We start from the raw sequence: 22910 nt of genomic DNA on the forward strand, positions 1-22910 counted from the left end.
GGCTGCCCAGGCTTGGCCCCTGTCCTTTCCAGTGCACCTGTGTCATCTGCCATTTAGTGTTTTTCTTAGAAAAAAGTAGGAACATATTTCATTTATTTATTGTTTGTTTTGTTTTTCGAGTCAGGGTTTCTCTGTGTAGCTTTGGAGGCTGTCCTGGAACTCACTCTGTAGACCAAGCTGGTCTTGAACTCACAGAGATCCGTCTGCCTCTGCCTCCTGACTGGGACTAAAGATGTGCACTGCCATCATCCAGCTATTTACTTATTTATGTGTGGAAGGGGTGTGCGTGTGGGCTACTTGGAGGTCAGTGGACAACTCTCTGGAGTTGGTTCTCTCCTCCCACCGTGGGCTCTGGGAGCAACTTTGGGTCATCAGGCTTGCCCCACATACATTTTTGCCCTCTAAGCCACTTCACCGGTCCTTGGCTTTGACTTTTGAGACAGGGTTTCATGTAGCCGGCTGGCCTCAAATTCTACACAACAGAGAATGACTTTGCTCTGACCCTCCTGCTTCCACTCCCCAAGTACTGAGATTACAGCCATGTGTCACTGAATCATTTGCTTTTCTGTTGATGTACTGGGACTGGAAAGATAGTTCGGCAATGAAGAGCACTAACGGCTCTTCCAGAAGACAGGGACCATTTCCCTGTACCCACATGGTTTATAACCCCATCTGTAACCCAAGTCACAAGGGACCCAGTGCTTTCTTCTGGCCTTGTCTGGCACCAGGCATGCTAGGTAGTGCACAGACTACACTTAGGTAAAACACCCCACCCCACATAAAACAAAAAATACCATGGCCAAAAGAATTTCAGGCCTGGCAGCAGTGGTGCAAACCTTTAGTCCCAGCACTCGGGAGGCAGAGACAGGCTGATCTCTGTGAGTTTGAGGCCAGCCTGTTCTACAAGAGCTAGTTCCAGGACAGCCCCCAAAGCTACACAGAGAAACCCTGCCTCAAAAGAAAAAAAAAAAAGCCTTTATTTAGGCTTATGGTTCCACTGAGATAAGAGTTTGTCGTTGTAGAGAGGCAGGCATGGAGCAAGCAGCAGTCATGAAGGTAGGGAGTAGGCAGCTGAGAGTCCATGTCTTGAAAGGCAAGCATGAAGCAGAGAGAGTAAATTGGAAGTGAGGCCTTTAGTTCTTAAAACCTACACCCAGTGACATACTTCCTCCAGCAAGGCTCCACCTCCAAAACCTCTCCTAAACAGCACTATCTGGGACCAAGTGTTCAAACAATCAAGACTGTGGGGATGCTTTTTTGGGAGGGGGAAGGTTCGAGACAGGGTTTCTCTGTGTGGCTTTGTAGACTAGGCTGGCCTGGAACTCACGGAGATCTGCCTCCCTCTGCCTCCCGAATGCTGGAATTAAAGGTGTGCACTACCACCACCACCTAGCTAGACACTTTTCATTAAAATCACTACAGTTACAGTGTCTGGCTTCCAGGAACAGTTTCAACTGAGTGGTCATGGCTTGAGATCTGTCATGAGATCAAAATGTTGGCCAGGGCTTCTGTCATTGGAAAGTGTGAGGAACACTGGACAACCAGTGTGGCCCCTCAGCTGGCAATCTGGGCTTCCTTGAGACAGGCTTCTCACCCTTCTTGAAAACTCATCTCTATGCATTGTAGAACTGGAGTGTGGAGGCTGACTCCCCTGGGGAAGCTGAACTTGGTGACCTCCCACCATCACTTCTGCAAGATTTTACCATCCAGTGCAGGAGGGGACTCGAAAGGCAGGAACACTAGACTCTGTGTGGCACTGGAGCTATCTCAGTGGCTGGCAGCCCCAGGCTGGATGTAATATCTGGGACTAGAGAGGTTTCTGGAGGCCAGGGACCAGGAAGGAGAATCTTACAATTGAGCTTGGGAAAGAGCTCTGGAGTGTATTAGTTTCCATGGACACTCTGACAATGTTCCACAAACAGACGAGACAGCAGCATACAGTTGGACCCAGGTAGCACCCTGGTAGAGGAAATCATCACTGGGGTGTGTCCCTGGGGAGATGTCTTGACCTGGCCTCTTCTGGTTTGCCTTTCTCTCCAAATCCTATCTTCCAAGAGGTAAGTAAGTAACAGCCTCTCCACATGCACCTTCCCTTAAGCTGTTCCTGTCAGGTACATTGGTTACAATGACAAAAGAAACTAATATAGAGGCTAAAAGTCCACAATCAGTCAGCTTCATTGGCTTGGCCTCTGGTGAGGGTCATGGAACTTGTTCAAGGAGAGTCACATGTCAAGACAGGAAGTCAGAGAGACCAGCTTTGCTCTTTCATAACAACACACAAGCAGTAACTAACTTGGGTTCCAAGGGAACTGCCTTAATTCCTTCTAGACAGTGCCCCCCATGGCCTAATTACCTTACACTTGGCTCATCCCCTTAACTGTCCCACAATGGGGACCAGCTTAACTCATAAACTCAAGAGAGAAAAGCCTAAATCATGACAACCTGCAAAGTCCCTATTTCCAAACAAGGTCACATTCAGAGGCACCAGAGGCTTAGGACTGGGGACATAGCACCTAGGAGAACCCTGCTCAGGCTACCACAGGAAGGCATCACCGTGGAAGGGATAGTTGATACAGGGTCCTTATATCTCCACCTGGTTTGGCTCAAGTGTCACCTCATCTAAGGAGTTTGCTGCTCCTCTGTGACCCATAATAGCACCTCTGCTTTCCACCACTCCTCCTACTGAAATTTACTGAATACCTGCTGTCTGCCAGCAACTGGCTGGGGCCCAGAGGTACAGCTAACCTGACAGGCGTTGCTGACCTCACCACCTCAAACACTTCTCTGCAATTTCATTGAACTGGGTACCCAGTTCAGGTGGTGTTACATAAGTGGTAAGTTGGAATTTGTGTATTGAATCTGCTGTCCTAACAGCAATGGCAGAGAAAAAGTACAATTCCCAGCTGTAGGGAGCCAGCAGAGTGAAGAGTCTGGGAATGTAGCTGAGTAGGGAGAGCAATTGCCAAGCAAGCAGGAAACCCTTTGATCTGCTAGCACTGCATAATGGTAGCACATGCCTGTAATCCCAGCACCTGGGAGGCAGAGTCGGGGTAATCAAGAGTTCAAGGTTGAGGCTCAGCAGTTTAGAGCACCAGCTGCTCTTCCAGAGGACCTGGGTCCCATTCCCAGCACTGACATGGCAGCTCATGGTCACCTGTAACTCCAGTTCCAGGGGATCTCATGAGTTCTCTTCTGCCTTTCTTGGTCACCAGACACATACATACAGGCATAACCTCCACATACATAAAATAAAACAGACAAAGGATTAAAGTTCATCCTCAGCTTCATAATAGATTTGGGGGCAATCTGGGCTATGTGAAGCCCTGTCTTCAGAAAAAGGGCAGATGTGTAGGAAGTGGGGAAAATGGCAAGGATGGTGGAAGCCCTCAGTAGGGTGCCCAGGTCTTCCATGTGGAACGAGAGAAGGTGGCAACCATCTGAGCTGGTATATGAATCAGTAAGAGGAGGAAAAAGGGTTTCTGACAGAGGGTGCAGCATAAAATCCAGAATTCAGGAAGAGGTCATGGAATGTAGCTCAACAGTAAAGCCCCTTGTCTAGCGTGCATTAAGTCCTGAGTTCAAACCCTAGTACCCAAACTGAGCAAAACAAAAAGGGGCCATGTCGCTAATCTGTGGTATGAAGACAGGACTAACTAAATATGAAAGTCGATACTTCACTGCACTTCAGTGCTAGAATTCACCATTCTCTTGCCTCAGCTTCCTCAGGTCTGGGATTATAGGCACAAACAGCACAGGCAGCTTCCCTGACAGGCTCTTAACTCACCCAGCCAGATGTTCACCTCACAAAAACAGGGGTGTGCTGTGTTACTAGAGTGAAGGGGAGACAGAGGCAGATGTTTGGAGAGGGTCAGAATGATAAGCGAGAGCACCACAGCTGGAGTTAATGAAACTCCTGTGGGCATGAGGAGAGAGGGAGCCGGAAGCCCACTGGCCCAGCCTGTGCAGGGAATGGGTGGGATGCAAACAGAAAGGAGAGCGGCTTTTCAGAAAACACTTGTAGAGGGGAGGCCCTAAGGCAAGCAGGAGGCAGGGAGGAGCAGAGTTGAGGAAAAGTAGGCAAGAAATCCTAATCTGTTCAGGGATGAAGCCTATGATGTAAGAGTGGGCAAGCTAAAAATCAGATTCTCCCTGGGAAGTTGGGGACTCTTACCTGATAGCTATGTGATGACTTTCCTTCCACACCATACCTCGAGGAGGAGGGGGTCCTGTCACACACAGAGACACAGACACACTCACACACAGACACACACTCACACACAGACTCACACACACACACACCCTTCCCACTAGTTCCTGGGACCGGAAGACAACTCTAAGCAGGAGAGTGAATGAGTGCCTGAGGGCTGTACATGTTTGGAGGAGTGGCTGCATTTGAGGAAAGGAAAGGAGTAAAAGGGGAAGAGCTTAAGGTGTGCAGCTCACCTTCAGGTCCCAGGGCCTGAGAGGAAGAAGCAGGAAGATCAGAAGTTTAAAGCCAGCCTGAGGCCTGTAGCAAATTTGAGGCTAGTTTGGACTACATGAGACCCTGTATCAAGAAAAGAGAGAGAGAGAAATTGTGTGTGATTATCCAGGGGGGGAGTGGGAAGAGCTGCCAGAGACACTCTGGGTGAGACCAGGGATTAATGTCCCTGTCCATGAAGTCAGAGAAAGAGAATGGAGAAGTGTTTCTTTACCCTAGGGGGATTGATTAATGAGGTGTTCACTGAAAGCATCCTCAAAATGGGAGGGTGTTTGCCGGAAAGAAGAAGGGACCTTTCCTTACCAGCCCTGCAGCTCGGTCATTTAATTCTCAGGACCACCCCTGGAATGGTCTCATTTACAAATAAGGAAATTGAGTCTTAGAAATGTTAAGTAACTGCCAGACACCGTGGTACACAACTTGAATCCCAGCACTTGGGAGAACAGGGGAAGGTAGATCGCTGAGTTGGAGGCCTGCCTGGTCTACAGAGTAGGAAAGTCATGGCTACACAGAGAAACCCTGTCCAGAAAAACAAAAAACAAAAAACAAAAAAACAGCAACAGCCTTTAATCCCAGCACTCGGGAGGCAGAGGCAGGCGGATCTCTGTGAGTTCCACGCCAGCCTGGTCTCCAGATCGAGTGCCAGGGTAGGCTCCAAAGCTACGCAAAGAGAACCTGTCTCGAATAAACAAAAACAAAACAAAACAAAAACCAGCAACAAAAACACAAAGAATTCCTGATCCTCCCCACCCCAAGAAGAGATGGGTCTTGATACCTCCCTGCGCCCTACATCTATCCTCTGTGTCTGCCTGAACTGCACATTCCTTCCTGACCTCCTCCTTCCCGTCTGTCTTGCCCTGACTCTTTTTCCTCCTTGTCAAATCAACAGGCTCAGTGGCCCTCTGAATGCCTAAACCAGCTAGGGGACTCTTCCACTTCTAAGTCCTCAAGTCTTTGCAAACCTATGAGCTCCAAAGGAAACACTTAGTACCTGCCTGAGCCACCTCCTGTTATCCTCCTGCAGGTCTCATCTGCCCTGGTCATACTATACTTTTTTTTTTTTTTTTTTTTTTTAATGATTTATTATATATAGTGTTCTGACTGCCTGTACTCCTTCAGCCCAGAAGAGGGCACCAGATCTCATTACAGATGGTTGTGAGCCACCCTGTGGTTGCTGGGAATTGAACTCAGGACCTCTGGAAGAACAGCCAGTGCTCTTAACCTCTGAGTCATCTCTCCAGCCCAGCCATACTAAATACTAGGATTGCCAACCAACAGTGTTTCCATGTGAAGGAGCTCAGACTTTTGAGACATACCCATCCCCTCAATGCCCTGCTCCCAAGTAGCCTCATAACTTGCTGTTTTATTTTTTGTTTTTTTTTGAGACAGGGTTTCTCTGTGTAGCCCTAGCTGTCCTGGAACTGATTTTTAAACTAGGCTGGCCTTGAACTCACAAAGGTCTGTCTTTTTCTCCAAGTGCTGGGATTATAGGCATGAGCTACCATGCCCAGTTATGACCTCCTCTCTTAATCCCTAAAGATTTTAGGTCAATTACCACCTCATGTTGCCCTCCCCAAGCATCCTAGTTATAACTATAAACTGCCCTTTCTTGACATGCCTTATCTCTCTTCATGGAATCTAGGTCACATAATGTTCTGTGTATATTATTTGTTTAATCAGTTTATTATCTCCTTTCTAGAAAATACCAACAATTCCTTTCCTGTTTAGTATTATTCTCTCTCTCTCTCTCTCTCTCTCTCTCTCTCTCTCTCTCTCTCTCTCTCTGGTTTTTCAAGACAGGGTTTCTCTGTGTAGCTTTGGAGCCTATCCTAGCACTCGCTCTGGAGACCAAGCTGGCCTCGAACTCACAGAACGCCCAGCTGATGGCACATGCCTTTAATCCTAGCACTTGGGAGGCAGAAGCAGGAAGATCTCTGTGAGTTCGAGGTCAGCCTGGTCTATAAAGTGAATTCCGGGACAGCCAGAACTGTTACACGTAGAAATTATTTTTATTTTATGTTTTCTTAATGTATCTCTATGCACCACGTGCATGCAGTGTCCATGAAGACCAGAAGAGGGCGTCAGATCTTGTAACTGGTATTACAGACACCTGTGAGCCAAAACGTTGGGTGCAGGGAAGTGAAGCCCAGTCTTCCAGAAGAGCATCCATCCTGTGGTCTTAACCTCTGAGCCATCCCTTCCTTCTCTTATCTTCTCATTTCCATTTTCTTTTCTGGAGACAGAGCTTCACTAAGTATCTCTGGCTGGCCTGAAACTTATATAGACCAATATGACTTCAAACTTCCAGAAATCCACTTTCCTCTGTTTCTACAGTGTGGGATAACAGGTATGAGCTACGACACCTGGCTTGGCATTGTTTTCTTTGCTGCCCAGAACAGTGCCTACAGTGCTGTAGGCACTCACTGAATGTTGCCAGGGCTACAACTTTTCTGAGTAATAAACGTAGGATAATGATTAAAATCTGAAAAATCCATGAAGTTTAAGTCTGGAGGGCTGGCTCTCTAATTTTTTTTGTGCACCAGTGAAGACTGGAGTTGGGGGTGTAGCCCAGTGACAGAACCCTCAGTACCGGGCGGCGGCGGGGGAAGGGGGACACCCCAAACCAAGCAAAACAAAAATCACAAGAAAAACCCCAGATTCCAGGGTTAGTCCTAGGAGTTTGCAAATTGCCCTATATCCTCAGGTGATTCCCATGCAAGGTTATGCAAAGGTCACACTCCCCAGGTGTTTGCACAGACTGAAATGAATACGACCCAGGACACCTGAGGTCTTATTTGAAACAACTCTGACCCAGTAGTTGCACGCCCATTTTCCCTCTAAACAGAGAAGTTTAGGACTGCAGTAACTTCTGTGTCCTCTGGGTTCAGCACAGTGTAGGTGCTCGCTAATGCTGTACGTAAGAATGTTGAGCAGGATGAATGAGTATAGCATGACTGGTTAGAAAAGGCACGCGATGCCGAGGATCAGCTTCTAGAAGGCCGGAAAGCCTTCAGAGACTTAGCAGTGCCCGCGCGCCCGCGCGCCCGCGCGCCCGCCCACTGAGCCTCTACGAGGCGCGCCGCTCCAGGCCTGCGCGCGCCCTCCTGCTCCGCGTGGTCGTTTCCATAGCTACGGACGCGTATAGACGAAGGGGCGGAGCCTGCGCGTGCGCGTCATTCCTAACGCGACGCTCCGCCGGGACTCCCGCCTTTCTGGTCTCAGGCCCTCCGCGCGCACGGCGACCGCTCCACCTGCGCGCCTTCGCGCTTGCAGCCCACCCCTGTCCGGTTCTGCGCCGGCGCGGGGCCGCTAGGTCGCGCGAGGGATTCGTGAGGCGCATGCGCAGTGTTTGGCCCGCCGCTCCGCTGTCGCTCGGCTGCCGCCGTTGCCGCCTCCCTACCGGCAAGTGCGAGAAGGAGGAGCCGAGGGTCGCCGCCGCCGCCGCAACCATGGGGGTAAGTGAGGCTGGAGAAGTAGTGGGAGGTACACAGATGCTCTTCATCCTCCGCGTCCTCATTGTTTCTTGAATCCCCTCACGTGACCCTGACCCCCTCCAGCCTCACGTGACCCCCGGCCCCCACTTGACCAGAGTCCCCTGTTGTTAGGGCCCCCGGGTTGAGCCTAGCCCAGCAATCCTTTTGGATCCCCTTCTCCCTTTCCCCTCCGCTCTCCGCGCCCCTCGTGCCCCTTCCTGTCTTTCTGACCTCCTGGTGGGCCTCCCCACTTCCGAGCCCTGTGGCGCCCCTGAGGTTAGCCCCTTGCTCCATGAGGTTACCCATCATCTGACTGTCACGGTCCCAGCGGTTTCCTGCAACTTGAACTTGTAGGAAACTGAGGCCGGGAGGCAAGAAGGCTCACGGCCAAGGTCACGCTGACAATGGCTTGGGCGCTGGACCCCATTCCGCGTCTCTGCAGCCCCAATGGAATCTGCTTCCCTCTGCTCAAGCCTCAGCCCAGCCGCTTCCACTACACTTTTGAACCGTCGTTACCAGCTTCCTCCTGCTGCTGCTGATTAAATATAGTCTTCCTTCCCACTGAGGCCTGCCCGTTCAGCCCGTGGCTGCAGTAAAGTGGGTCTTACAAGGTTGGATTGTTCTTAGTCATGTCACGGCAGGTGGCTGCAACGGGGGAGGGGGTGGAGGTGTACAGATGAGCAGAGAGGATGGAGTGACTACCCCGGCCATGATGCCTAGTAATCACCTGTTAAGCGCTGGCAGTAAGAAGAAGCATTTCCATGTCCTTTCCTGGAATGTACAGATTGAGGGTTGGGCAAAAGCAGTCTCTTGTTTGTTGAGTTCAGCCTCCTAAAAATGAAACTGGCCCTTCCTGATCTTGGCTTATTAGGGTTTGTGTGGAATTTGCAACACCGTTGGGGAGTCCTGACTTTGGAACCAAATGACTCAGTGACAGTTCCTTCTTCGATGGCTAGCGGCTTGACATTGCCAGTTGTGAGGCCTTTCTTGATTTTATTTTCCCCATCTGTGTGATGCACAGGACCTTCCTCTTAGGATAGTGGTGAAGATTGGACAGGATAATGGATGTAAATAGCCCACTAGGTGCCTTATAAGCAGTGGCTGCTATTTTGCTTGTATATCAATCTCACTTTAGCGATCTAAAATAGATTGGTGCTATTTTTATCCCCTTGGGTTTGTCAGTAACCCAGTTTTTTCCTTTTTCACAAACAAATCAGTTTATCAGATGAAAATAATCAAGCCTGTGTCAAAACCAACCTTGGTGGTCTGAGGTTATATAGCTCTGTAATAGAGTATGTGCTTAGCATGTATAAGGCCCTGAGTTCAACCTCCAGCATCAAAAACAAAACCCAAACCTCCCAAAGCATTTGGCATAGTTCAGGCAGTAATTTTTACTGCTGTTTACCTAATGTGAAGAAAATGAAGCTTAGAGACCTTGGCATGTTTAACTTAGATTTTAGTAAGTGATCCTAGGCCCCAGGTTTTGTTGAAACTAAATAAAAACCAAGTTTCTAGTATTACTCAGTAACTGCTCGGAATCAGCAAGAAGGGCAACATGCCTCAGGTTCTCTACTTCCTCATTGGTGGCACTGAAGTAGTAGGACCCAGATACCCTGCAGACTTTGCTTCCTTTGGGCTCCACTCTATTGCTCATACTTTGGAGATGTTTCTCACATAGCTCCTTTTAGAGTGTCTCCTGGCCTAAAAAAGCAGAGACTTGAATCACTTAACCTTCACTGGCTTAGATCTGGAGTCCTTCCCATTACTTTCATCAGGTCCCACCCTCACGCCCCACCTGCATGGCTGGAAGTTGATGCTCCATGTGCCCCCCACCCCATCCCCACAGGAGGTAGTACTCTGCTTCTTTACCTCAGACCAACTGAGAGTGGCAGCAGGTGAAATGCCTCTGCAAGGTTCTTCCCCCCACCCCCACCCCCTTGGAGACAGGGTTTCTCTCTGTAGCTCTGGCTGTAGACCACTCACTCTGTAGACCAGGCTGGCCTCGAACTCAGAGCTTCTCCTGCCTCTGTCTGCCCCCCAAGTGCTGGGATTAAAGGCATGAGCCACCACTGCCTGGCTTTTCCAAGATTCTTGTGCACCAACTGCTTGGATTTGAGTAAACATTAGCTCTCTCTCCCATTGCAAAAAACCAGCTGGACAGAAGCATTGGCACTGAAACCTAAGTGATGTCAAATCTTCTCTGGGAGCAGTCACTTATGTGTTGGTTGTTGTGTTCTTTTGTCTTTTCTTTTTTATTTCTCTTCGTGATTCTTGGGCCTCTTAGAACTGTGTAGAGTTACTGCTTTAACAAGAATAGTAAAGGGGATCAGATCTGCAGCCACCCATCAAAAGTAGTACTTATGTAGTATTAACATGAGCCACGTGTGATGTCGTGAGAGGGACATAGACTTTATGGTTCAAGCCTAAATTTGAATCTGGGGCGTCCTGTTTGTGAGCACTGGATGCGCACACTGGTAAGTAAGTAGATCCGCCCCTGTATGGTGGAGCTGAGTTCAAGGGAGGTTGGTAAGATCTCTCAGAACACTGTTGGCTCTATGGCTTGAGTTAGTAGCTTCTCTAAGCCTCAGGTTTCTTGTCACAACTGAGCTATCCTCTTTAGAAAAGCAGTGGCAGAGGGCTAGGGATATTTAGCTTTCTGTAAATGCCTGCCTAACTCGCATGAAGCACTGGGTTTGATCCCTAGCACTATATAAACTGAGTGACGTGGCAGAAGTCTGTAATTCTAGCACTCAGGAAGTAGAGATAGGAGGAGGAAAAGTTCAAGGTCATCCTTAGCTACATAGCAAGTTAGGGACTAACCTGGGCTGACCTTACCCTGGAAAAAGTGCACCAGCAGAGTGTTCATCACTAGTGGGTTCCTGTAAACAGACCATTTCTAAAGCTGAGATATAGCCCAGTGTAATTCGGTTCCTTGCCATTAATGAGGTTGGATCCTAGCACAGGTGCAATCAAAAAGTTTCTGTCTGTAGCATTTTATCTGTATAGCAGCTCCATTCTATGGTTGAGGAAACTGAGGTTTTGACAGATTAACTTGCCAGAAGGGTTTTAAGTAACATGCCTAAAGTCACAGCTATTAAGTGAAAAGAGCTGAGAATCAAATCCAGGTCTCTTAACTCAAATCCACACTCTTTTTATTATATAAAGCTCCCTTGGGAAAGACACTTAACCACAATGAGCTTTACTGTTGACTGTGCTTATTTCCCATTTTAATTAGGCAAGTTCCCCCTGGTCCCTGCAGGACACCCTTACCTCCATAAGGCTGTAGTGAAGCTAATTGGAACAGTGGGAGACCACTCTAACTGGTGCTTGCTGGGGTTGAGGGAGAGCCCCTGCCTGTGTGGCCCAGCCTGCATCCACCCCTCACTCTGTGCTGGCAGCCAAGTGCTTAAGGATTGTTTTCATTATCTTAGTCTCCATGGTGGCAACCTTGGACCTCAATTTGAGGGTTGCCTAGCTCACCAGTCAGCCTGTGTAACAAGTCTTAGGAGCTATGTTCTGTGTTCAGAAATGAGGTACTGTGGAGGGAACCAACCCAGATTTCATACTTTTGGGGGCCTGGGAGTCACACTTGCCTTGCATCACCTTTACTCCTGCCCCACACCGTCCCAACAGTCCAACAGTGTTGGCTTGGCACAGTGGAGAAGGGGGCTTATATCTCCTGTGAAGGTGAAGACACATTGCATCCCAGTCTCCCTGGAGATGCTCAGATGGTCATTTGGGGGTGGTAGGTGAGGCATAGCCTGGTCTGGTTGAAGGAAAGCTCACATTTCTGATACACCATCGTGAAGCTCTGGAGACTTTTCGTCTCTTCATTTTCCTTTGCCCTGCTTCTGCCTTAGCATGGAGGTAGGGTATAGGGTGACACCATTGGACATTGATTCCCAGGTAGATAGGCATCAAGAAATGAGTTGCTGAGTGGTTGCCTGAGAGCACTTGAGGCCTCCAGCTTTGTCTCTACAGGATATGAGGAGGTTTGTTTGGTGACTGAGTTGAAGTCTAGATGTGCTTCTGCCCTTGGGAGACAGGTGGCCTGCTGCGCAAACACTGCATCTGTAGCCTGGCCCCTGAGGTTATTGTCATTTGGCTACTTAGAGCCTGGGGAACTGTGTGTGAGTCATATTCCCTTGAGCCTCAGTTTCTCCATGTGTAAAGGTAAGTGATGGCTTCCATCTGAGGCTGGTATTCATGTATTCTGTGAAAGTGTTTGTTAACCAATTTCAGTGTTGTCTGAAGCCCAGATTCCCAGAGGAAAAATGAATACTGGAACCTGTCTGAGAGAGGAGCCACTTCCATTCCCTTTTGCATCTCTGTGAAAGCAGCCTCAGGTTAGGGGTGTAGCTAAGTGTTAGATCACTGGCCTGGCATAAAGAAGTCCCTGAGTTCCATCCCCAGCACCACAAAGACAAAATCCTGCTCTACTCTCTGTATATGCCTTTGTCAGGGGAGGTGAGGCATGAGAACTAGCCTGGCTCCTGGCATAGTGCCGGGAAGTAGTAGATGCTGCTGGCATTGTGCGTGTCAGAATCTTGTGTTCTGTGTCTAATTATTTTACTTTCTGGTTGCTGAAGCAGAAGTTAAGCAATGTTGGTCCTTAGAATACCCAAGCTGAAATTATGCTTTGGAACTTGCCCAGCTGTTTGACAACTGATTTTCAATCCATGTGAATGTGGATTGTTCAGCGCCTTGTCCTAGGGCCAGGCAGTGCCACGGTCACTTTGGCATTGGTGTTGTTTAATCTCTTTCCAGTGAGCTGTAGGAGAGGCAGGGCTGGAGTCAGGAGATATGGGCTGCCTTCTTGGAGAGTGAACAGAAGCTGTCACCTTTCTGGAGCCCTAGTCATGACAGCACCAGGCAGGTATCGGAAGGAAACCTTCCCCTCAGACCAGAGCATGAGGCTCCTAAGTTCTAGACTCTGGCAGGAAAAGAGGAACAAGCACCTTTGATAAGAAGTTGGGGCCATGGTTCACACCTTTAATCCTAGACTTGGGGGGCTGAGGCAGAACGATTACTGTTGAGTTGGAGACTTGTCTGAACTACAAAATGAGACACACACACACACACACACACACACACACACACACACACGAAGGAGGGATTTTGAGAAAGCCCCACATTAGTCTTCAAATAGGGTCTGGTCAAGATGCAACTTGTCTTTGCCTGTCTCTGCTATCATGCCCCTGCAGCTTGGTTTTGTTCACCATGAGCACCTCTGCCCTGAAGTGAACCCACCCATGAGGCCCTCAGTCCAGCCTTGTAATTAACAGGTGCATGGTGTGCCTGCCACTCATCTGCATTTGCTGGGCAGAGCTTCTGGGAGTGGCTCTATGCTGTCTTGAAGCCAATGTGCCCTGGCCTTCATTTGCATATGATTCTGAATCCATAGTGCTGTGTCTGTCACAGTCTGAAGACATAAAGGAACAGTGGTCTGCAGCCACCTCAGATCCCAGGAAGCTCCCCTAAATGTTCCCAAAAGTGGGGTGCTTCCTCCTTAGGAATATGCATCACTGCTGGGCCAACAGGCTGTAGGGTGGTGATGGTTGGCACACCCCTGCATCACACAGCTGTTGAGTGCTCTTCCTGGAAGGAAGTTGAGAAGTCTAATGATCCCTGCCTCTCCTCCTTCTTAACCTCAGGACCATGAGGGAACAGTATTCCCTGCTGGGTCACACACCCAGGTTTCCATGTCAATGGGTGCAAGGCCCCTTGTGTTCCTCTGAGGGAGTTAGCCACAGCCCTTCTAGTGGTAATGTTTTCCTTGTTGCAGAGAAAGTCGAGCAAGGCCAAGGAGAAGAAGCAGAAGCGGTTGGAGGAGCGAGCGGCCATGGATGCTGTCTGTGCCAAAGTGGATGCTGCCAACAGGGTGATTCTCCTTTTTAGTTAGTTCCTCCCTCAACTTTAGCTTGTTTTTTTATTTGACATCCCGGCGCCACCCAGTGGCAGATCTGCGGCACTGTACACACAGGCCTATGGCCAGGCATAGTTGGGAGGAGGACCTATTGGTTCAGGTGCTGAGGGAAGTATGAAGAGGCTACAGGTCCTCCTGATATGGAATTTGGGGAGTTGCTTTTTGTTTTGGTTTGTTTTGCTAGTTTGCTTTTGAGTGAGGAAATCTCATGAGACTTGGCACATGGTGTTCTTAACCCTTTCTTCTTTCAAAGGTTACTGGCTACCCATGGGTGCTGTAAGCCCTGCTTTACCCGAGGCTTCAGCTGCCTGGTCCCTGGGGCTGTAGTCAGAGGAGGAGCAGCTGTGAAACAGCTCTTGAGGGGGCCTGGGAATTTTTAGGCTGAGCCTAAGGGTTTGACCTTGATGGTGGCCTTCATGTTATATTTCACATGGTCTTTTTCCTAATTGTGTGTGGGGGCGGTGAGTGTGTGTGCATATGGGGGGGCAGAGGTCTCACACCTCCTCACCAGTGTCTTCCTTCATCTTTGTCTACTCTCTCTCCACAGCTTGGAGACCCTCTGGAGGCATTCCCAGTCTTCAAGAAATATGACCGAAATGGGTGAGTTGTGCTTATTAGCATTCCTAATAATTGTCTCCTGGGAGTCCTGGGCGTTCACTCCTCCAGAGTTTTGCATGTTTTCATCGGTTATGAAAAAGCAACAACTGGTGCCCCTGCTGATGCAATCTCCCAGTTAAGGTAATGCAGGGATTGGTAGGTGTACAAAGATTGTGTGTAATTGATGTTGCACAAGTGAGGACTGATAGTCCTTTAGGACTTATAATTTTCTCTGTTCAAAGAATCAGATAGCCAGTCGGTGATGCACACCTTTAATCCCAGCACTTGGAGGCAGAGGTAGGCGAATCTCCGTGAGTTCGAGGCCAGCATGGTCTACAGAGCAAGTTCCAGGATAGCCAGAGCTACACAGAGAAACCCTGTCCCGGGGATAAAAAGATGATGATGATGAAACTTGGAAACTTGTCGGCCTACTGTCAAGTTTATGATTGGGAAATTGGAGCTCAGCAAGTTTGAATGAGGGTTCTGAGTTTATAGAGTGTGCCCCCTGCATCCGAAGGAGCTTTCGATTCCCAACTAAGTGTTTTTCCTTGAGTATACAGTGTATAATTACTTAGTCTGTTCTGCCTCGGTTTTGTAATCAGAAATGGGTTTTAAAACTTGGCTTGGTGCCGGGCGCTGGTGGTGCATACCTTTAATCCCAGTGCTTGGGAGACAGAGGCAAGTGGATTTCTGTGAGTTCCAGGCCAGCCTGGTCTCCAGAGTGGGTGCCAGGATAGGTTCGAAAGCTACACAGAGAAACCCTGTCTCAAAAAACAAACAAACAAAAAATTGGCTTGGAGAGGCAAAAAGATCATGTGTTTGAGACCAGCCTGGGCTATATAGTAAGACAGTGTCTCAAAACAAGGAGCAAAAGAGAAGAAAGAAAAAGAAGAAAGATTGGGGTCTAATGGCTCCTCCCATAGGAGTTAGAAGGGTTAGGTCTAAAGATCTGGTCCATGGAGCCTGCTGACAGTAAGTATGGCTGTTGTGACTGCTGTCCCAGCTACCATTCAGGTTTGGGTTGCAGGCCTTCCCCTCTGTCCTGGGTGGTATTTTATACTGTGTTGGCTTGCTTCAGGAGGGTCATAGGTAATAGTTTCTCTGTAATGGTGAAGAGTGGCTGGACTTTGCATTATGCCCCTGGAATAAGCCACTCAGGAACCTTAAACCTTGGTTTCTTACCTGTCAAATAGGATGATGCTAGAGGTATACTGAGAAGATGAGCAAAAACCCAGGTAGAATGTAAACAAGGAAGAGAGGAACAGCTGTGTAGATTCCAAAGCCCTATGGCTTTTTTTGGAGGTGGGGTTTGTTTGTTTGTTTGTTTTTAGAGGGACAGGGTTTCTCTGTATTGTTTTGGAGGCTATCCTGGCACTTGCTCTGTAGACCAGGCTGGCTTGAACTCACAGAGATCCGCCTGCCTCTGCCTCCCGAGTTCTGGGATTAAAGGTGTGTGCCACCAACACCCGGCCATATGACAGTACTCATAGCAAGTTTGTTATTCCATTTCTGGGGAAGTCATGGTATGGTTTAGGGATCTTGTCTATGATTTTTCTTTGTGTTTTCATGTGCTGTGTTTCTATTGACTTCCAAAAATCTGGACCTGCTCTGATGGGGTCCACAGTGCCTTTAGTGCTTTAGTGCCTTGCTTTTTCATATGGTTCCCATAGCTGTGATCCTCTTTCAGCGTGCCTGAGACAACACTTGAGAAGCTGATGCAGGGGACTTTCTATGAGTTTGAGGATTGCATACTGATTCAAGGCCAGCCTGAGCTTCATGGAGAGACCCAGTCTCATAAAATGAAAAAAATAAATAAATAAAAGAATGCAGATTACTGTAGGCTGGACTTAGGGTATTTCCTAGCTAGCAGGTACAGAGCTGGATTTGGATGGTTCTAATGTGTTGGTACTTGTGGAGGAAGGCTCTTCCAAGGCAAGAGTCTAAGATCTTGCTAGTCAGCAGAGATGGCCAGGGCATTCGTTGTGAAAAAGTGTGTCATAGGCTCTTGAGAGATGCTGATGTGAAAGTTCTTAAAGGGTTAATTTTAGACAGGAGTCTGTATCACTTTAGTTGGGAGGCTGAAACAGAAGGCTTATGAGTCCAAGGTTAGTCTGGGGTACATAGTGAGAACCTGTATCAAAAGGGGGGGGCTAGCTGGTGGTGGTGCATGCCTTTAATCCTGGTACTCAGGAGTCAGATGCAGGTGGATGCTTGAGTTTGAGGCCAGCTTGGTCTACATAGTAAGTTCCAGGACAGCCAGAGCCATTCAGAGAAATCCTGTCTCAAAACAGACAAAAAGGCTGGTCAAGTGGTTCTGCAGGTAAGTCCTTACCACACAAACCTGATGACCTGAGTTTGATCCCCAGATAGCCTGTGGTTGAAGAAGGAAACGTGTTTCCCAAAATTGTCCTCTGTCTTCTCTATGAATCTTCTTTCATACATATCACACATACCTTTTTTTGTGCATGTTTCTTTTTTTTTTTCTTTTTTTCTTTCCTCGAGACAGGGTTTCTCTGTGTAGCTTTGGAGCCTGTCCTAGAACTAGCTCTTGTAGACCAGGCTGGCCTCCAACTCGGAGATCCACCTGCCTCTGCCTCCCAAGTGCTGGGATTAAAGGCGTGCACTGCCACCACCACCACCACCACCACCACCACCACCACCACCACCACCACCACCTGGCTGTTTCAGTTGTTTTAAATTGTATGTATGCAAGTGTCCTGAGATCAGGTACATCAAATTGACTCTGGAGCTCCAGTTACAAGCCATTGTGAGTGGCCTGATGTAGGTGCTGGGTGTCAGACTCAGGTTGCTGGAAGAGCAGCAATTGATCTTAACTCCTGAGTCATTACTCCTGTCCCTCTCCCCATTTTTTTTTTCTTCCTTAAAAGTTTAAGCTTTCAGACTAGTTCTTCTCAATCTCATTGGAACAAAGGACCTTTATGCCTAGAGCAGTGGTTTATACCCTGTCCCACCTATGTCATCAGCTGTCCGCCCCCACTGGGTGTCATGAGGAAGAGGCAGGTGGGACTGGGCTGGGGGAGGGGTATTGAAAGGTCTTCTTGAAAGGCCAGGTCACCCAGCTGCCTTGAAGGGATGATAGGTAGCTGTGAGGGGCCAGTGAAAGGAGGGGGCAGAGATACAGTTAGCAGGACGAGTGCTTACAAATAGTTAGGGAACAGAGTAATTATTAGAAACTGAGGAAACAGACCGGGCAGTGGTACACCCTTTTAATCCCAGTACTTGGGAGGCAAAGGTAGGCAGATCTCTGTGAGTTCAAGGCCAGCCTTGTCTATAGAGCCAAGTGCCAGGATAGGCTCCAAAGCTACACAGAGAAACCCTGTCTCAAAAAAGAAGGAAGGAAGGAAGGAAGGAAAGAAGGAAGGAAGGAAAGAAGGAAGGAAGAAAACTGAGGAGACTGAGCAGGTAGGGGAAAGCAGAGAGGTAGCCAAGGAGAGCAGTTGACAGAGTGAATCTGATAAAGACTTTCCTGGTGAGGCAGGAAAGAGACCTGAGGCAGGGTGGTAGTCTTGTGATGACAGTTGTTAATCCTAGGTCTGGAAAACTTAACTCTTCCCTGTAGGGTGCCTGAGACTGGCATGCTTCCCTGGCAACGTTTGGGAGGAATAGCATTGTCCTGGTGAGAACTCAAGGCCTGATGGCTCCCTGTCCACTTCTCAGGTTGAATGTCTCCATTGAATGTAAGCGAGTGTCTGGATTGGAGCCAGCCACTGTGGATTGGGCCTTTGACCTCACCAAAACCAATATGCAGACCATGTAAGCATGCCCAACCAAGAGCAGCCCTGCACCCCTGTGGCTTTTTTCCAAGGTCCCTCGTCCTGATTGCCACAACTCCTCAGGTATGAGCAAAGTGAGTGGGGCTGGAAGGATCGAGAGAAACGGGAGGAAATGACTGATGACCGAGCCTGGTACCTCATTGCTTGGGAAAACAGTTCCATCCCAGTTGCCTTTTCTCACTTCCGGTTTGATGTGGAGTGCGGGGATGAAGTCCTGTACTGGTAGGAACTGAGCCTTAAAGTGGGTAGACGGGGAGGAGACCAGGTGGCGAAGCCCATTGAGCCTCTCTGCCTGGGGCTGCAGGCTCCTCCTATGGACCTGAAGCCTCTCTTTGGCACCGTCCTATGCACTCACTATGCTTTCTTTGTTAGCTACGAAGTGCAGTTGGAAAGCAAGGTGCGGCGGAAAGGCCTAGGGAAGTTCCTCATTCAGATCCTGCAGCTCATGGCCAACAGGTAAGAGCTGCACCAAGGAGGCTACTGATCTTGGGCTTTCTCAGAGGAAAAAGGCATCTAGACCTTGTCAGAAAGCTAACACTGAGCTGGGCATTGGTGGCGCACACCTCGGGAGCCAGTGCTCAGGAGGCAGAGGCAGGTGGATCTCTGAGTTCGAGACCAGCCTAGTCTACAAGAGCTAGTTCCAGGACAGCCTCCAAAGTCACAGAGAAACCCTGTCTCGAAAGAAAGAAAGAAAGAAAGAAAGAAAGAAAGAAAGAAAGAAAGAAAGAAAGAAAGAGGAAGATGACCTTGCATTGCTGTGGCTCCAGGTTGGAGGGTAAATCGGGTAGATCCCTGACACTGAGGCACTTTGAGCAACCTGCAGTGGTGGGAGGGACTCAGTGTCTCAGTGTCATGGTGTCCAAGACCTCTGCAGGAGGGAGGAGGGGCTAGAGGACTCTTGAGGCAAAATGGAAGGAGTGAGAGGAGGCCTGACCTTAGTCTGTGTTCTCTATTTTTTTTTTTTTTTGTTGTTGTTGTTAATGCACTTTTTGTTTGTGTGTGTGTGTTTTGTTGTTGTTGTTATTTGAGACAAGGTTTCTCTGTGTAGCCCTGGCTATCCTGGAACTCTGTAGACCAGGCTGGCCTGGGACTCAAAGAGATCCACCTACCTCTGCCTCCCAAGTACTGGAGTTAAAGGTGTGTATCACTAACACTGACTCCTAACTTGTTTTTTATTTTTATGATTGTATGGGTGTTTTTCCTGTGTGTATGTATAGGCACATGTTTGTGCTTGGTACCTTTGAAGGCTCGAAAAGGGTGTCAGATTCCTTGGAACTAAGGTTATAGATTACTAAGGTTATGCATTACCATGTCAGAGCTAAAGATTAAACCCCAGGTCTTCTGCAAGAGCAACCAGTATTCCTAACCCCTGAGACATTTCTCCAAACCTTGTATTGTTTTGTTTAATTTTAAAGATATATCTTGGGCTGGGAGGTGGTGGTGTATGCCCTTAATCCCAGCACTCAGAAGTGTTCCTCACTGCTGAACCATCTCTCTAGCCCCTTGATTCTGTTTCTAAAAGGGGATCGCTCTGCTCTCTTCCAGCACACAGATGAAGAAGGTGATGCTAACTGTATTTAAACACAATCATGGCGCCTATCAGTTCTTCCGAGAGGCACTGCAGTAAGGAGCGAGGCTCTGGTGTGGTCCTTCTGGGTGGTTAGGGTACTCCTTCTGCTGGTTCCCAGGTACCTGCTTGTCCTCACCCTAATCCAGTCAGTGGTCCACGGTGATTGGGATTTGTGAGATGGTGTGCCAGTGTCCTCTGACTTGGTCCCTGTGCCTCAATTCAGAGGTCTCAGAACTGCTGCAGAAGTTCTCGGCTCAGGAGCCAAGCCAGCAGCCAACACTTCCTCCTGTCTGTCTTGCAGGTTTGAAATTGATGACTCTTCCCCCAGCATGTCTGGTTGCTGTGGGGAGGACTGCTCCTACGAGATTCTGAGCCGGAGGACCAAGTTTGGGGACAGTCAGCATTCCCACACAGGCGGGCACTGTGGTGGCTGTTGCCACTGAACTCCCAGAACCATTTACAGTGAAGTCACTCTCCTTAGGCCTGTCCTCTTCCTGGTGTTAAGCCACTTGCCAGGTACCCCAGAGCTGTGGTTGCCTTAGCCCTGAATGAGCCAGGTATACCCCGAGAGTACAGAACCCTGGGGAGCAGTGACCCCAGCTGCCTTTCCACCCCCTCCTGGAAAAGCAGAGTGCCAGGAGGGAACACGGAGGGAGAGCAGGCTGTGAGAAGGGTGACAGGTTGACCACTGAGCCCATCCTTGTGCAGTGGCTGCCTCCTTGCTTAGCTCTTGGGTCCCTAAAATGGAAGGTGGGTCCCTTGTCTGCAGCTGGATTTCTGACAGGGCCCCACACACCATGCCCATATGGACAAATGGCATGTTCATACCCACCTTTGTGAAAAGACCTGGAGTCTGCTGGTCCCCAGAAAGATTGGATGCAGATCTGGGCACACAACAACCCTTGGACATTTTTACTCTGGGGACCAAGTACTCTTCCAGAGACCATGTAGCTCTTTGATGCCAAGATAAAGGGGTTTGTGCCACGTTCTTGTAGATCTACAGTGTGGAGTCTCAGGGGACCAGCCAACTTCAGGAGGGAGACTGTGTCTCCATCACTGTCAGTAAGGCAGAGAAGACCTGAAGAGCTGTCAGTCTCTTACATGTTTGCTGTAGGGATGCAGCATCTTTGGGCATTTGGATTTTGCTGCATTTCTCACGATCTTGACTCAGCTTTTTTACTCAAGAAGGAAATCACAGTCCTGCCTGTTCTCACACCTCTCACTTCAGCCCAGATACCTCTGTTCTCAGTCTCAAGGGGAATAACATCAGGGAGCCCCTCTTCTTCCAAGAAGGACCCCTCCTTCTTGGTATAGTTGATACCATTTCCTCCTACTCTTGGTGCTGATAGCTCTCTGAAGGTGGGGTTACCCCTACACCCTCCCTGTCTGAGGAGCCCCAGCCAGCAGCAGGCCCCTTGCCTGTTCTCCCCAGCCCCAGTCCTCACTGCCTCAATGAGGCACCTGTGCCGCTCTCCTGGCCCCACTGGGATACATCAGGAATGCCTTTCAGTGGCTCACCGCTGCTTGTCTGTCACTGGTGTCACCCTACAGTGGCTGCCTTCTTCAAAGGATGAAGAGAGTGCAGGCTTAGAACTTGAACTCATCCTGACCTGGGCCATGTTCTTCCAAGGAAGCAAAACCAAACCCTCACCTAGGAACACACACTTGCCACTTCCCCGTTGCCGTCCCTGAGTTCTGCCTTGAGGCATGGCAAAGAACTTGCCTTTGTGCAGTTGCTCTCTGAGACTTCCTGACCTCAGTCTGCTCACCTCACCCCTTGCCTAACTCTGGCTGTGTGTCCTGCCTGGCAAGTCTCCCTGGAGCAGTCACCTCCTACCCAGATCCTTGCTTGCATGGTGGCCTGGACATGAGGGTGCTTTGCTGCCATGAGCTGTCCTCTGTGGAGTGCTCCGTGCTATTATTAGCCCTGTCAACCTTGCCTCAGAGAGGGCCTTGCAGCTTTACACTGGAACAGGTCTACCTTTGCCTGGCCTACTAGCTTCTGGGGGCTGTACCCCTGGTGAGAGTTGAAGCTGCCCAGAGGGGATTGGTAGGTTCCTTCCAAGAATCATGAAACAGGAACATGCTTGGAAGATACTCCCTGATCCTTGTCTGTCTTAGATCATGAATTTCTGATACCTCCCACTTAGGGGGACCAAAGGGAACCCCAAGTATAACTCCATGTGAGGTGAATTGAGTGTCTTGTCTCCAGTCCACTGGCACCAGGGCTCTCATGGTGCTCAGTGCCTGCCCTGCTCACCCTCTGCAGGCCACATCCCCAAGGGCCCTTCAGGATCTCTCACTGGACCAGGGGGACGGTGGCCAAGACCAGCAGATCTCCTTTGGGTGTTGAGCCCAATGGTTTATCAGGCATACATCATCTTCCATCCTCATGGTTTTAAGAAACAGAAGGTCTAGCTTCCTATACCAGGCTCTTTTGTTTTTTGTTCAGGATGTGTTAAAATGTTTTTAAAGTTTTCTTTTTTGTTGTTTTGTTTTAGTGAACTCATCCCATTTCAGGTTATTTTTGTTGCTGTTAAATGTGTATGGTTCTTTTTAAAACTTTCGGGGTGGGGTTCCTTTTTGTCAGTTTTTTTTTTTTTTCTAGAGGAAAGTTGAAAGATAAATTTTTTGTTTTATATATTTTTTCCTAGCAACTTGTTATCACTGGAATCAAAGGGGGAAAGAAAGCATCTCTCTTTGTGTCAGTTTTATTTGTATGTCATTAATAAAAGACACTTTGTTCAGATGCTGGGATGGTGTCCAGATGCTGGGTGCCATGGGCGGCGGGTGTCAGGCATTGGCTTTGGGAGGCACATGGCTGTGCTGGCCCCACGCCCTTCCTGACAAGGAAGCCTCGGATAAGTGGAGCCCAAGTGTATGTACCATTTCCCAGAAGTTGTGGAGTGAAGTCAAGGATGTTCAGAATACTGTCTGCTTGGCATCCTGGAGCAGGCCCTGGGCCAGGCACTGTGACTTTGGGCATCAACACCCAGACATGAATTCAGTTCTTTGTGTGAGTTGAAGGATGAATTTTGTCCCTGTGTTTACTTCGATACTCAAGAGTATT

General features: G+C 48.9%; 1 protein-coding gene across 3 annotated transcripts; it reads left to right on the forward strand.

Annotated features, from left to right (window-relative positions):
• Positions 1-7696: 7696 nt before the first annotated feature.
• Naa40 (N-alpha-acetyltransferase 40, NatD catalytic subunit) lies at positions 7697-22590 on the forward strand. Of its 3 annotated transcripts, none has more exons than XM_027408413.2 (9): positions 7813-7935; positions 12721-12829; positions 13739-13834; positions 14427-14479; positions 18155-18250; positions 18334-18492; positions 18643-18726; positions 19816-19893; positions 20142-22590. In XM_027408413.2, the coding sequence occupies exons 3-9, from the start codon at positions 13796-13798 to the stop codon at positions 20281-20283; spliced, it is 651 nt and encodes a 216-aa protein (XP_027264214.1). In that variant the 5' UTR covers positions 7813-7935; positions 12721-12829; positions 13739-13795; the 3' UTR covers positions 20284-22590. The 3 variants fall into 3 exon arrangements, with proteins under 3 accessions (XP_027264213.1, XP_027264214.1, XP_035297891.1); XM_035442000.1 differs by having other exon boundaries at positions 12721-12825; XM_027408412.2 differs by lacking the exon at positions 12721-12829 and having other exon boundaries at positions 7697-7935.
• Positions 22591-22910: the final 320 nt, after the last annotated feature.

This window comes from Cricetulus griseus, chromosome 3 (genome assembly GCF_003668045.3).
Source record: "Cricetulus griseus strain 17A/GY chromosome 3, alternate assembly CriGri-PICRH-1.0, whole genome shotgun sequence".
NCBI lineage: Eukaryota > Metazoa > Chordata > Mammalia > Rodentia > Cricetidae > Cricetulus > Cricetulus griseus.

Coding starts and splice junctions, on each gene's coding strand:
- Naa40 (XM_027408412.2), top strand. CDS start 7,819: ATGCGCAGTGTTTGGCCCGCCGCTCCGCTGTCGCTCGGCTGCCGCCGT. Junction 18,251..18,333: donor AAAACCAATATGCAGACCAT/GTAAGCATGCCC, acceptor ACAACTCCTCAG/GTATGAGCAAAGTGAGTGGG. Junction 18,727..19,815: donor CTGCAGCTCATGGCCAACAG/GTAAGAGCTGCA, acceptor GCTCTCTTCCAG/CACACAGATGAAGAAGGTGA.